This window comes from Cajanus cajan, chromosome 4, assembly GCF_000230855.2.
Source record: "Cajanus cajan strain Asha chromosome 4, NIPB_CcT2T_4, whole genome shotgun sequence".
NCBI lineage: Eukaryota > Viridiplantae > Streptophyta > Magnoliopsida > Fabales > Fabaceae > Cajanus > Cajanus cajan.
The window spans coordinates 75049259-75061940 of record NC_138520.1 but is presented as its reverse complement, the minus strand read 5'-3'; the positions used below and the strand labels follow the sequence as shown (position 1 = coordinate 75061940).

Sequence of the window (12682 nt, the reverse complement as noted above, 5' to 3'; positions counted from 1 at the left end):
ATCCCTATATTTTTTAATACCAATTAATTATTTTTAAGTTGTAAAAAGTCTCAAATAAATATCAATGGGTTTTAATGGACTCCTTAAAAAATCTAAAAAATCCAGATTAAATATCACTGGATTGTTTTTAAGTAACATAAAATCCTGATAGAATATTAATGAATATTTTTACTCAAAAAAATCTTTTAAAATCTTATAAAATCTTAAATCAATACACTTCCCTTAGCCCTGATTTGTAAGTGATGTGAAACTTTATAATATATTGGAACACATACAAATTAAAATTCACTAATTATACATATATATATATATATATATATATATATATATATATATATATATATATATATTAATGTGACAATTTAAAAATAAAAAAAAAACTTGGCATTTTCCAAAACAGTCGGAAGAAGCAAGAAAATAAAACCCACACTTGATTGACAAGAGAAATAGCAGGCAGAAACAAAATGTCTTTCCAGGTATGTGAAATGCCAATCCAAATAGCACACGCATCAGCAACTTGAACGACACAACACGAATCTCAGGTCTTTGATTCGTGCGCTCCACCCACCTTCCATTCATGTTACAACAACGAACAACCTAACACCTGACATTAATTCTTTGTTTGAACTTGACTCCTTACCTTACACCAAAATTATGTACTAAAAGTTTGTGACTATTTACGTTGTTATTTAAAAACTTAAGATAAACTTGTTAGGTACGTAAGTGGGACGTTAAATTTGCTAAGCGAGAAGTTTCGTGTTCCATCTAATCCATCCATTGTAATTGTTAATACATGTTGATGCTTCTTCTCTTTGTTGATTCCTCATTCTTATTTATCACATATTGATTGTTTTTCGTCTCTATTTTTTCAATGGAGGCTAAGGTTTTGAGAGCTACCATTTCACCACCTCTTCCTCTGTATGATTCTTCAACACCGAAGCACAGGGCTTGCTTTCCCTTCAACCCCACCTCATGTTATGGCAAAAGACACAGTCTTTCTCTTCAGGCATTTTCCACATCCTCTGGGTGAGTCCCTTTGATCAAACTAGTTGGCTTCTTGGAAATTTATTCTGCATTTTGAAGTTTAGATCATCCTGCAAGGAACATGCGTGAGGAATTTCAGAGTTTATGGTTGATTGATAATTTGTTAATTGTTACGTATGTTCACACGTCATTGTTAATGTATTGAGATTACATCTCTAATATTACATGTAGTTGCCACCGCGTGTAGAATCAGCAACCAAGTTTGATTGCTCTAATGTATTTTCTTTTATTATTAAAATGATATTTTTATTACATCTCAATTGCTATCTTGAAAAGAAAAAATAACACAGGTTTGTGTATTGAAATGAGACAGTTAGCATTAATAGCCCTGCAATTGAGCCTGTTGCATTTACTTGATCAGAAACCATTAACATTAACAACTTTGGTTTTTCTTGTTTTTTAAAGTAGGTAGCAATTTCAATATGTAATGCTTGCACAATGTAGGTAACTATTAGGCGATCAGTTTGGTTTCTTTGTCAAGTGGTGTGTGCGAGGTTATGATTATTTGTTTGGATTGCACTCTCTGATATTCTCTCTGCCAAATAATATCAAATTAAGGCAGCAATACCATATAAGGAATAAAACGTTGTACCTCCATGTTTCTTGAAAATTTCCAATTATTTATACAAGACTAGATTAATAATTAGGTTCTTTAACTAATTTTTTTTATTTCATTTTATTCATCTAACTTTTTTTCTTTTCATTTTGGTCCTTTTTTTATTTTCAATTTGGTTCTATTTGTCTACTGCATGGTTTTTAAAATGCTTTAAATTGTGCCTTTTTTCTTAATTGTGATGCTTTTTTTAACCCAACAACTAATAAATTGGACCAAAGTAAAAAAAAAAAAAAAAGGTAAAATCAAAATAAATTAAAATTTAGAAAATCAATCCAAAAAAATTGATGAAAGTACTAATTTTGCCTTTGCACGTTTATACTTGTTCTGTTGTACTGGGCACTTTGTGTGGATGTTTATGATGTCCATGACTTGAATAATAATAAAACTTAGAATAATGATACTTTTGTTTCTGTGAAGGGTGCCCTCACCTTTTTGCCTTCCATTTGTTGTCTATCAAATTTTAAAGTTATCCTAATTTCTTCTGTTGAGATGCCTTGAATTTATAATTTTGTCTGTTACTATTTCAATCTTATTTGGGTTGTAATGAGGCTGTTATATTTTATCCTTGTTATAAGGCTAAAAGGCATCTGTATCAGATATCTCTATTCATTCAGAAATAAGAAACTCTTGAACTGCCCGTGGACGTAGGTCACACTGACTGAACCACGTAATTTGTGTGTCGTCTTCTTTCTCTTCTCTTTCTTTTACATATTGTCATAACAATTGGTATCAGAGCTCTAGGTTACGCTAGGGCCTGATCTGAAGAAACGCAATGTCTTCGTACAAATTTGATATTGATAAATTCAATGGATCGAATGATTTCACTTTGTGGAAGATGAAAGCGGTTCTTGTGCATCAGGGTTGCACTGCAGCACTGGAGGGTGCGGATAAATTACCCATAACTATGACTGATGATGATAAGAAAGTGATGTTGGAAAAGGCGCTCAGTTTGATTCTCTTGAGTTTGACTGATGAGGTTCTGCGAGAGGTAGGTGAAGAGATAACGGCTGCAGGGATGTGGAAGATGTTGGAAGATAAATTCCAGCAGAAATCCCTAACCAATCGGTTGTATCAGAAGCAACGTCTCTATACCTTGCAGATGTCTGAGAATATGTCTGTGAGAGATCATCTTGATAATTTTAACCGAATTATCTTGGACCTACAGAGTATTGGAGTTAAAGTTGATGATGAGGATCTAGCTATTATTTTGTTATGTTCTCTGCCAAAATCATATGAGAATTTTATTGATACTATGTTGTATGGCAGGGATAGTATTACTCTCAACAATGTGAAGGACAGCTTACAATCTAAAGAATTGAAGAGAAGAGTAGTCTCTAGTTCTAATGCGGATGATGTAGGTCTGACTGCTAGCAGAGGTAGAAGCATGGAGAGAGGAAATAGTAGCAAAGGTCATACACGCAGTAATTCACTTTCAAAGTCAAAGAAAGTGAGATGTTACAAATGCAAAGAGGTGGGGCACATAAGGAAGAATTGTCCACAACTAAAGAAAGATAGAAATAGTAACGCCAGTGCAGCTATTGTTCGTTCTAGTGCAACTGTCTCTGGTGAGAGTTCAGATGAAGGAGATGGCGGAGATGTTTTGACTAGCTATTGTTCGTTCTAGTGCAACTGTCTCTGGTGAGAGTTCAGATGAAGGAGATGGCGGAGATGTTTTGACTGTTAGTACTACTGGTTTTGCTGATACATGGGTCATGGATACCGGAGCTTCTTATCACATGACTTTTAACAAGAAGCTGTTCAATTCATTTAAAGAATGGAATGGTAGTGTAAAGTTAGGTGATGATGAAGAGCTTGGAGTAAAAGGTAGTGGCGTTGTACAGATAAAAATGTATGATGGCATGGTCAGAACGTTTGATGCTTGGTATGTTCCTGGCTTAAGGAAGAACCTGATTTCTATTGGTACCTTAGATAAACAAGGGTACAGTTTTTCCGGAAATGACGGACAAATTACAATTTCTAAAGGTGCTCTGGTTGTTATGAAAGGAAAGTTACAACATGGAATTTATGTTTTGCTTGGCAATTCCTTTCAGGGAACGGTGTCTATATCCCATTCCTTAGAGCAAGTTGATAATACAAAATTATGGCATTGTAGGTTGGGACATATGAGTGAGCGTGGACTTGCAGTGTTGAGTAAACAAGGACTGTTGGGTGGAGCGGTGACAGGGAAATTGAATTTCTGTGAATCTTGTGTTATGGGTAAACAACGCAGGCTGAAATTCAGTCATGGTAAGCACACTTCAACCGAAATATTGCAATATGTTCATTCTGATTTATGGGGTCCTTCCCCAGTGCAGTCCCATGGAAGGAACAAGTATTTTGTGACGTTTATTGATGACTACTCTAGAAAGGTTTGGGTGTATTTTTTGAAGTCCAAGGATGAAGTGTTTGGGCGTTTCAAGGAGTGGAAGACTATGGTTGAGAAACGAACCGGGAAATTAGTCAAGACTCTAAGAACAGATAATGGATTGGAGTTCTGCAATGCATTATTTGATGATTACTGTAGAGAAGCAGGTATAGTCAGGCACCTCACAGTGAGACATACACCACAACAGAATGGTGTTGCTGAACGAATGAATCAAACACTACTTCAGCGTGCTCGGTGCATGCGTTTAAATGCTGGTCTCTCAAAAGAATTCTGGGCTGAAGCAATTAATACTGCTGCCTATTTGGTGAACAGGTCTCCATCTACTGCAATTGACTTAAAGACTCCTCAGGAGGTATGGTCTGGTAAACCTTCTGATTATTCTGGCTTACGTATATTTGGTTGTCCTGCTTATGCTCATGTTAATGATGGTAAATTAGAGCCTAGGGCAATGAAATGTATATTTCTTGGGTATCCTACGGGTGTCAAAGGATATAGATTATGGTGTACTGAAAATAACAGAGCAAAAAAATTTGTTATTAGCAGAGATGTTACTTTTAATGAGTCTGCTATGTTTGGCCAGAAAGAGGAAGTTGAAAATCTTGCAAGAAATAAAAGTACAAATAAAGGAGTTCATCAGAAGGTGGAGTTTGAGGTTGAAGGTTCAAATAAAGAAAATTTGAATCCTGTGGAACAATCCAGTAATGTTGAAGAAGAGCCTCAAAGCATAGCAACAAGGAGAACAAGGAGGGAAATCAGAAAACCTACGAGGTATGCAGATGTTACTAGTGTTGATACTAACTCTGTTGCATATGCCTTGCTAGTAGGTGAAAATCTTGATTCTGATGAGCCTAAATCCTATAAGGAGGCGATTCAAAGTAAAGAAGCATCGAAATGGCTAATTGCCATGGATGAGGAGATGCAGTCACTTAAGAAAAATAAAACCTGGGAGTTAGTACCATTACCTAGAGGTGTGAAGCTAGTGGGATGCAAATGGGTGTTAAAAAGGAAAGAAGGGATTCCTGGTGTTGAACCATCCAGATTCAAGGCAAGACTTGTGGCAAAAGGTTTTTCACAGAAAGAAAGAATTGACTACCATGAAGTGTTCTCGCCTGTGGTAAAACATAAGACTATTCGAGTTCTGTTGGCTATGGTGAGTGCTTTGGATATGGAGTTAGAGCAGCTAGACATGAAAACTGCATTCTTGCATGGAAATTTAGAAGAGCAGATTTACATGTCACAGCCAGATGGATTCCTTGAGGCCGGAAAAGAGAACCATGTGTGTTTGCTGAAAAAATCCTTGTATGGTTTAAAACAGAGCCCGAGGTAGTGGTACAAGAGGTTTGATGCTTTTATAGTAAGAAGCTATCAGATAGTTCCTATATATATTTGTTGTTGTATGTGGATGACATGCTAATTGCAGCTAAGAGCAAGACTGATATTGATGCTCTTAAAGCTATGTTGAGCAGTGAGTTTGAGATGAAGGATTTGGGTGCTGCCAAGAAGATTTTAGGAATGGAGATTTGGAGAGACAGGAATGCAGGTCTACTTTATGTATCTCAGAAGAAATACATTGAAAAGTTGTTGCAGTCTTTTCAAATGGAGAATTCTAAGCCTGTTAGTACTCCTTTGGCAACACATTTTAAACTTGATGCTAGCACTCTTCCTAGTACTGATGAAGAGAAGGAGTATATGAATACGGTTCCTTATTCTAGTGCTGTTGGAAGCTTAATGTATGCCATGGTTTGTACAAGACCAGATTTGGCTCATGCTGTGAGTGTGGTTAGCAGATTTATGAGTAATCCTGGAAAGGCTCACTGGGAGGCTGTGAAGTGGATCATGCGATATTTGAAAGGTACTAGTAATATCTGCTTAGTTTATGGTTCTAATGATATTGGGTCTGGTCTTATTGGTTATGCAGATTCTGACTATGGTGGAGATCTCGTGAGGAGAAGATCTTTGACATGTTATATCTTCACTCTTTATGGTTGTGCTGTAAGTTGGAAAGCAACACTTCAACCTACTGTTGCTTTGTCTACCACTGAAGCGGAATACATGTCCTTGACAGAAGGGGTTAAAGAAGGTATATGGTTGCAAGGTCTTATTGATAGCTTGGGTTTGAATGTGCAGAGACGTATACTTTATTGTGATAGTCAAAGTGCTTTGTGTTTGGCAAAAAATCCAGTCTATCATGAAAGGTCAAAGCATATTGATGTCAGATTTAATTTCATACGAGATGTAATTGAAGAAAAATTGTTCTCCATAGAGAAGATAGCTACGGTAGACAATCCAGCAGATATGTTGACTAAACCTTTGTCTTTTGAAAAGTTTAAGCATAGCTTGGACTGGTGAATGTTCGCATCGCTTGAGACCATTCGGGGAGAATAAGCAGGAGAGTTGTTCTTGGTTACTGGTGACTTGGGAAAATTCAAGTCAAGGTGGAGAATTGTTAAGATGCCTTGAATTTATAATTTTGTCTGTTACTATTTCAATCTTATTTGAGTTGTAATGAGGCTGTTATATTTTATCCTTGTTATAAGGCTAAAAGGCATCTGTATCAGATATCTCTATTCATTCAGAAATAAGAAACTCTTGAACTGCCCGTGGACGTAGGTCACACTGACTGAACCACGTAATTTGTATGTCGTCTTTTTTCTCTTCTCTTTCTTTTACATATTGTCATAACATCTTCTATGCAGACATGTGCCGACAGAGAAAATGATTGATGGAAGTGAAAACCTGACCCTTGAAAATATAAGACACTCTTTAATTCATCAAGAGGATAGCATAATCTTTAGCCTTTTGAAGAGAGCAAAATACTGTTACAATGCAGATGCATATAACCCAGATGCCTTGTCAATGGATGGATTTCATGGCTCATTGGTAGAATACTTGATCAGGGAAACTGAGAAGCTTCATGCACAGGTAAGGAACTAAGTGGGAGCTATAATGATCAAATGAAAAGAACTATTAAGAAAAAGGGATATGCTGAAAGTGTTAAGTGCCAAACTCTTGATTTATAGATGTAATTTCCTGATTGAGTTTTCACTACTTTGAAGATGGGAAGGTACCGGTGCCCTGATGAACATCCTTTCTTTCCTGATGGCCTACCTGAACCAATGTTACCTCTGCATTACCCTCAGGTAAGGAATATGCTTAACGCTAATAAATCAAGGTTGTTCTCTTTAAGTGGATTTTGATATGCCATGGAAATTTGTTACATTTGCATGGGTAGAACTATGCTTACATGTTGGTATAACAAAATAATCATGTTGAGTTCCCATATTAATTAGAATTTAGAAATATGGCCAATGTAGTCTATATAAGGTTTGATCATCTTTACAATCTGATTTTATAAGATTGAGTTATTCTAAAGAGTTTAAATCTTTAGATGAGACTATGCATAGTTTGTAAGACTATTTCAACCCAACACACATTAATAATAACAGTAAAATAAGGAATGAAAGAAAAATCAGTTTGCTGGTTACTTCAACTAGGACAATTTAGTCCTGTCTTATAATTATAAATTCATAGTGACATGCACATTTTATTGATTTACAGATTCAATTAACTGATGAATTGTGTAATTACAAGCGCTTTCTCTATTTCATGTTTAATGGTAGTTTCAGTTGTAGCTAACTCTATATGTTAAATGCTTCTTAAACTAAATTTTTGTCTAATGTGTTAATAGGTATTGCATCCTGTTGCGGGTTCAATTAATATAAATGATGAAGTGTGGAACGTGTACTTTAGAGATCTTATCCCAAGATTAGTCAAGGAAGGAGATGATGGCAATTGTGGATCCACTTGTGTTAGTGATATATTGTGCTTACAGGTACACCTCTTAGTTAGCTTTTAACAAATTCATTTTTTTTTTATTTCTCAGTTGAAATAAGGTAATGGAATACACTGGTACTTATTAAGAACTTTGTCTGCAATAATGGTTAACGAGTATTGTCTTAACTGCTTTGATTCCTGTCCCTAACCTCTGAATAACTTTTTGTCAAATCTTGAGCTATTGTTTCGATATTACTAAACGTCTAAACTAGTAACAGATCAGTGTTCTTCAATCTTTTCACATTCAAATCAACCAATTGAATGGTTGATTTCCACCCCTCCATGTTTTGAGATTATAACCGCAATCACTGGCCAATACTTAGCTTAGCAAACTCTTGTTCTTACATTGTTTGAAATTGCAGGCTCTCTCAAAGAGAATCCATTATGGAAAGTTCGTTGCAGAGGCAAAATTTCAAGCCTCTCCTGATGTATATAAAGCTGCCATTTTAGCCCAGGTACAAAATACAAACGTTTATGCAATTATTGTTAAATCTGCTTCCAATATAATAGTAAACATGTTCATCAATGTAGTAACAACCATTTTTGTGCCATAATATTTTTAGACCATGGATAAATTTTTTTTTGGTTATTGTAAAATCTTACATATTTTGTGGACATTTAATTAACCATCGGTACATAATTTGCAAATGGTGAAGAGACATCTCTATGGTGCCATTTGCATCTTTCAGCATGTTAGATTTTCATTGAATCAACTTCATAGTCATATTGACTTTGCAGGACAAGGATAGGTTGATGGATATGCTAACATTCAGAGAAGTTGAAGAGTCAATCAAAAGAAGGGTAGAGGAAAAGGCCAAAACTTTTGGGCAATATGTGTCTATAAATACAAAGGTGCATCAAGGTGAGCCAGTGTACAAAATAGTTCCAAGTTTGGTTGCGGACTTGTATGGTGATTGGATCATGCCATTGACAAAGAAAGTGCAAGTTGCATATTTATTGAAGAGGTTGGACTGAAAACACTGAGTGCACTTGATTATGATAGTGGCTGAGAACAAACAAATCATGCATCCTTGTACTAAATAAATGTATTCAACTTTGAATCCATTTATCGTTAATGTATGCTCACTTACATATTTTGATCAGACATGTAAAATGTGCATTTGTTTTATAAAACAAAATTTATCTTTTGTGAAAATCTCTTTTAATAACTGATTTTCTTTATAATTCAAATAAATTAATATATAATCACTCTTTATATATAAATGAGAAAATTTATTTTGTACCAAAGTATTTTTAAGAATTTTTTTAAATATTAGTGTTCTTTTTTTATAGAAATTTTACTTCAACGAAAAGATTTTTCATTAATATATAATTCAATTTATCTTTTTTTATATTATACAAATTTCCTTTCTCTTACACTTTTTTCTTAAGTTTTTTAATAATTTTTTTCTTCTACATTTAGAACTTTACTTTCAATAGCTTTTGCATCTTAAAAACCGCATCATTTCTTTCTTCTATATATACCCTTCTCTTTGGGGAAAGGAGGTAGACCCACATACTCTTCGAAATTATATTTCGTTCCAAGCAGAGGTGTTTCTTCTATATTTGTGTTGCGTTCCTATATGTATTTAATTTTATTATCCAAAAGAAATAGATACTAATAATCTAATATGTTGATCAAAAAATAATATATTGAATATATATTAATCGCTCAATATGCAATAACTAAATTGTTTTTTGCACTCATGCTCTTAATATTTAAAAAATAAATAAACTATTAGAATTAAATTTTATTTTGATATTTACACCTACATAAAGTCATTTCTATTCTTGACCGAATTCTTACACGCAAGAATCGTTTCTTACATATTTCAGTATTGCAGTATTGAAGCATTCTGATGATAATAATATGGCGTCAGAATTGTTCTTATAGTAGAATTCTCAAGTAACAAGAATTCTCAACAAATTTTAGATTTTGGGTCATCCCACATGAAATTTAGTAGTTTTTCAACATTCATTACATAAAATAACATTTATATATCATGCACAACATGATTTTACCATAAAAAATAACATGCAACAATCATAATTAAGAATCACCACTTTTTTTTAAATACAATTAAAATCCAAATCACACAGATACATCATTTCAGTTCAGATTCTCAATCTGAAATCAGCCACCAAATAAAAACATGTAACCACGAATTACTACATCAAATATCAAACATTCAACAGCAACAATCTAAAACATAAATTTCTCTTGCCTCCTTAAAAACTGAAACAACAAAACGGAAAAGAGAAGAATCAACTATGAACGACTCCAACCTTGTATTCTCAACTTCACAACTACATATCTCCAACTCAATTAAGCTTGATCAGCTACAAAGAAGGAGAAGGCAAAGAATTCTCAAAAATAAAAAACGAGAAGATTCTAAATTTTAGATAGTCTCTTGCTAACTTTTCTCTAAAATTTTTAAATTTTAAACTTAAAAGATTTTCATTTTAAGAAAAATTTTATATATTTTTCTTGAACTAATCCAACTTTTCTCTAGTCCAACTAATCTCAAATACTAACTTAACCTTTAGAGTCTCTAAATTCCATAGTTCTTAAACAATATTATTAACAACAACTAACAACTAGACAACGCATGTAATTAAATTAAAACATCATAAAATTAAATGTGTTAAAAGAATCAAGTATTTAATTTAGTTTTAATGTTTGTAAGTTGCAACGGTTAGTGAGAACACAAAAAAATGTTGTAGTCATCACTATTTTAAAATGTTTGTAATAGAATTTTAACATAATATAAAATGGTTAAAGATATAAAATTAAATTAATCAATATATGCAGGATAATTTAATATGATAATTTTTAATACACACGTAACAAAAGATACCTTAACAATTTTTTTTATAGACATATCAAAAGTGGTTAGCATAATGTTTTAAGTAAAAAATATGATTTTTTTTTTAAAAAAACAACTATTTTTTCAATGAGCAAAATTTGAATAAAATATAATGCCAGGAGAAGAAAATAAATTTAAAACAACAATAATAATAATAATAATAATAATAATAATTAAGTTTGTAAAAGAAACTTATTTTTTTCTTTTACAAACTACTAAATACTGATGCTTCGAGTATGATGAGAAGCATTTTTTTTTTGTTATTGACAACTGAAATAAAATAATATTTGAAGTGGCAATTATCGAAATAGAACTTCCAATACGTATACTTTGAATTCCAATTTTGCAACCATGTATGAAAAGCCTTTAGTTGTTCAACAATAGATAACAAAGAAATGGACATTGACAAAAACAAAGTAGAATTCAACCTTTCAAAGCGTGAGCAAGGGATTGAAAGTCATGCATAGAAAATTGGGTTAAAAATTTGAACTCGCTTTGTTTACTGGCAGCTCAACCTGTTTAACAATTAACAATAAATTTTTATTTTATTTACATGCATTATTTATTAGAAAATAAAATATATTAAATTAATTCTTTTGATTAATATTTTATTTAGACACTATAAATTAAATAAAAAATAATAATGTGACCATTTACACTTAGTTAACATATAATTATATATACTATAATAGCAAATATAAGTTTAAAATAATTTAAATAAATACTACTATTTTATTTAAACTTGTAATAATTAAAGTGAAATTCTAAAAAACACAAATAACATAGCATAAGAAAATTAAAAGAAAATCAAAATGGGTTTGCAAATTGCAGGTGTACTAGTCCGGTCTCACTTTTAATCCAGTTTTTTTGTCAAAAGAGTATTCAGAAATTAAAGACTTAAAATAATAATCTGAGGAGTGCTAATAGCAATTAATTCACTGAATGACTTAGTTGGCCCATATGTGTTGGTAAAGCCCACTTCGTAACCAGTATTCTTTCATTGATTCACATATTACAATTTACAGGCATGAGACGTATCTAATGAAAAAACTACTTGTATTGTATACGAGGAATTAATATTAATTACTAAATTTTATTATAAATGAATAAGATTAAATCATATAATTTTTATTATTTTTATTTTTATTTTTCATATGATTTTTTAAATCATTACCATCTTTTATGGTTACATGTTCCAAATTTACTCTTCTATATATATAAAGGAAAAAAGTTTTCTTTTTACTAGATACATCTTTTTATAGGCATAATATATTTTTCCATTTTTCAAATGTTTACCATTTCGAAAATTAAAAAAAATATTAAATTATTATAAAAATCCTATTTGTTGGAATTTTATTTAAATACCTATTTAATTCACAGATACATTATAATTCTTAAAGAAAGTATTTTAGTTTAAAATATTTTTATTATAATAATATATTTAACTAATAGTTTCTTAAAAGGTACATATATTATCTTAAATTATAAATAATTTAAAGTGGAGAAAACTAGTATGTTTTTTTTTTTTTTATCAGTGAGAAGACGTATATTAAACAACCAAATATTGCTTAAAAGAAAATACGTAAGTTACGTAACGTGTTAATTCTTAAGTATCATTTTCGTGTACAAGAAAAGAAAGTAACTAGCTAGTTTGCTTTTTATACACGACATAGATTATTGATTATTGATTATTGAGAACGATTAGTCAATTATAACTTATCAATTAGAGGAATAATTTACACAGTTTCCATCATGTACGGATTTCAACAATCCACATTCAAATGAATCCAATGAATATATAGGGTATGCTTGGGAAATTCGGAAAGGCATTCCTCTAATTGAGATTTTATAATGTAATAAGTAATAACAAAGTTTGGCTAGTAAATAATTTCGTTTCCAAACGATATAATTATTATCGATTATTGTGTATGAGAA

General features: G+C 32.0%; 1 protein-coding gene across 5 annotated transcripts; it reads left to right on the top strand.

Moving 5' to 3' along the window:
• The first annotated feature begins 449 nt into the window (after positions 1-449).
• LOC109801783 (chorismate mutase 1, chloroplastic) lies at positions 450-8983 on the top strand. Of its 5 annotated transcripts, XM_020362908.3 has the most exons (7): positions 450-476; positions 878-1026; positions 6743-6968; positions 7103-7186; positions 7735-7878; positions 8243-8335; positions 8619-8983. In XM_020362908.3, exons 1-7 carry the CDS (start codon positions 465-467, stop codon positions 8853-8855), a joined length of 945 nt encoding a protein of 314 aa, XP_020218497.1. In that variant the 5' UTR covers positions 450-464; the 3' UTR covers positions 8856-8983. The 5 variants fall into 5 exon arrangements, with proteins under 5 accessions (XP_020218497.1, XP_082929200.1, XP_082929199.1 ...); XM_029272229.2 differs by lacking the exons at positions 450-476; positions 878-1026 and adding an exon at positions 6365-6481; XM_083073074.1 differs by lacking the exons at positions 6743-6968; positions 7103-7186; positions 7735-7878; positions 8243-8335; positions 8619-8983 and adding an exon at positions 2927-5373 and having other exon boundaries at positions 455-542.
• The last annotated feature ends 3699 nt before the right edge of the window (positions 8984-12682 follow it).

Excerpts from the sequence above, each read along its gene's own strand:
- LOC109801783 (XM_083073074.1), top strand. The coding sequence starts at position 3,373 with ATGGATACCGGAGCTTCTTATCACATGACTTTTAACAAGAAGCTGTTC.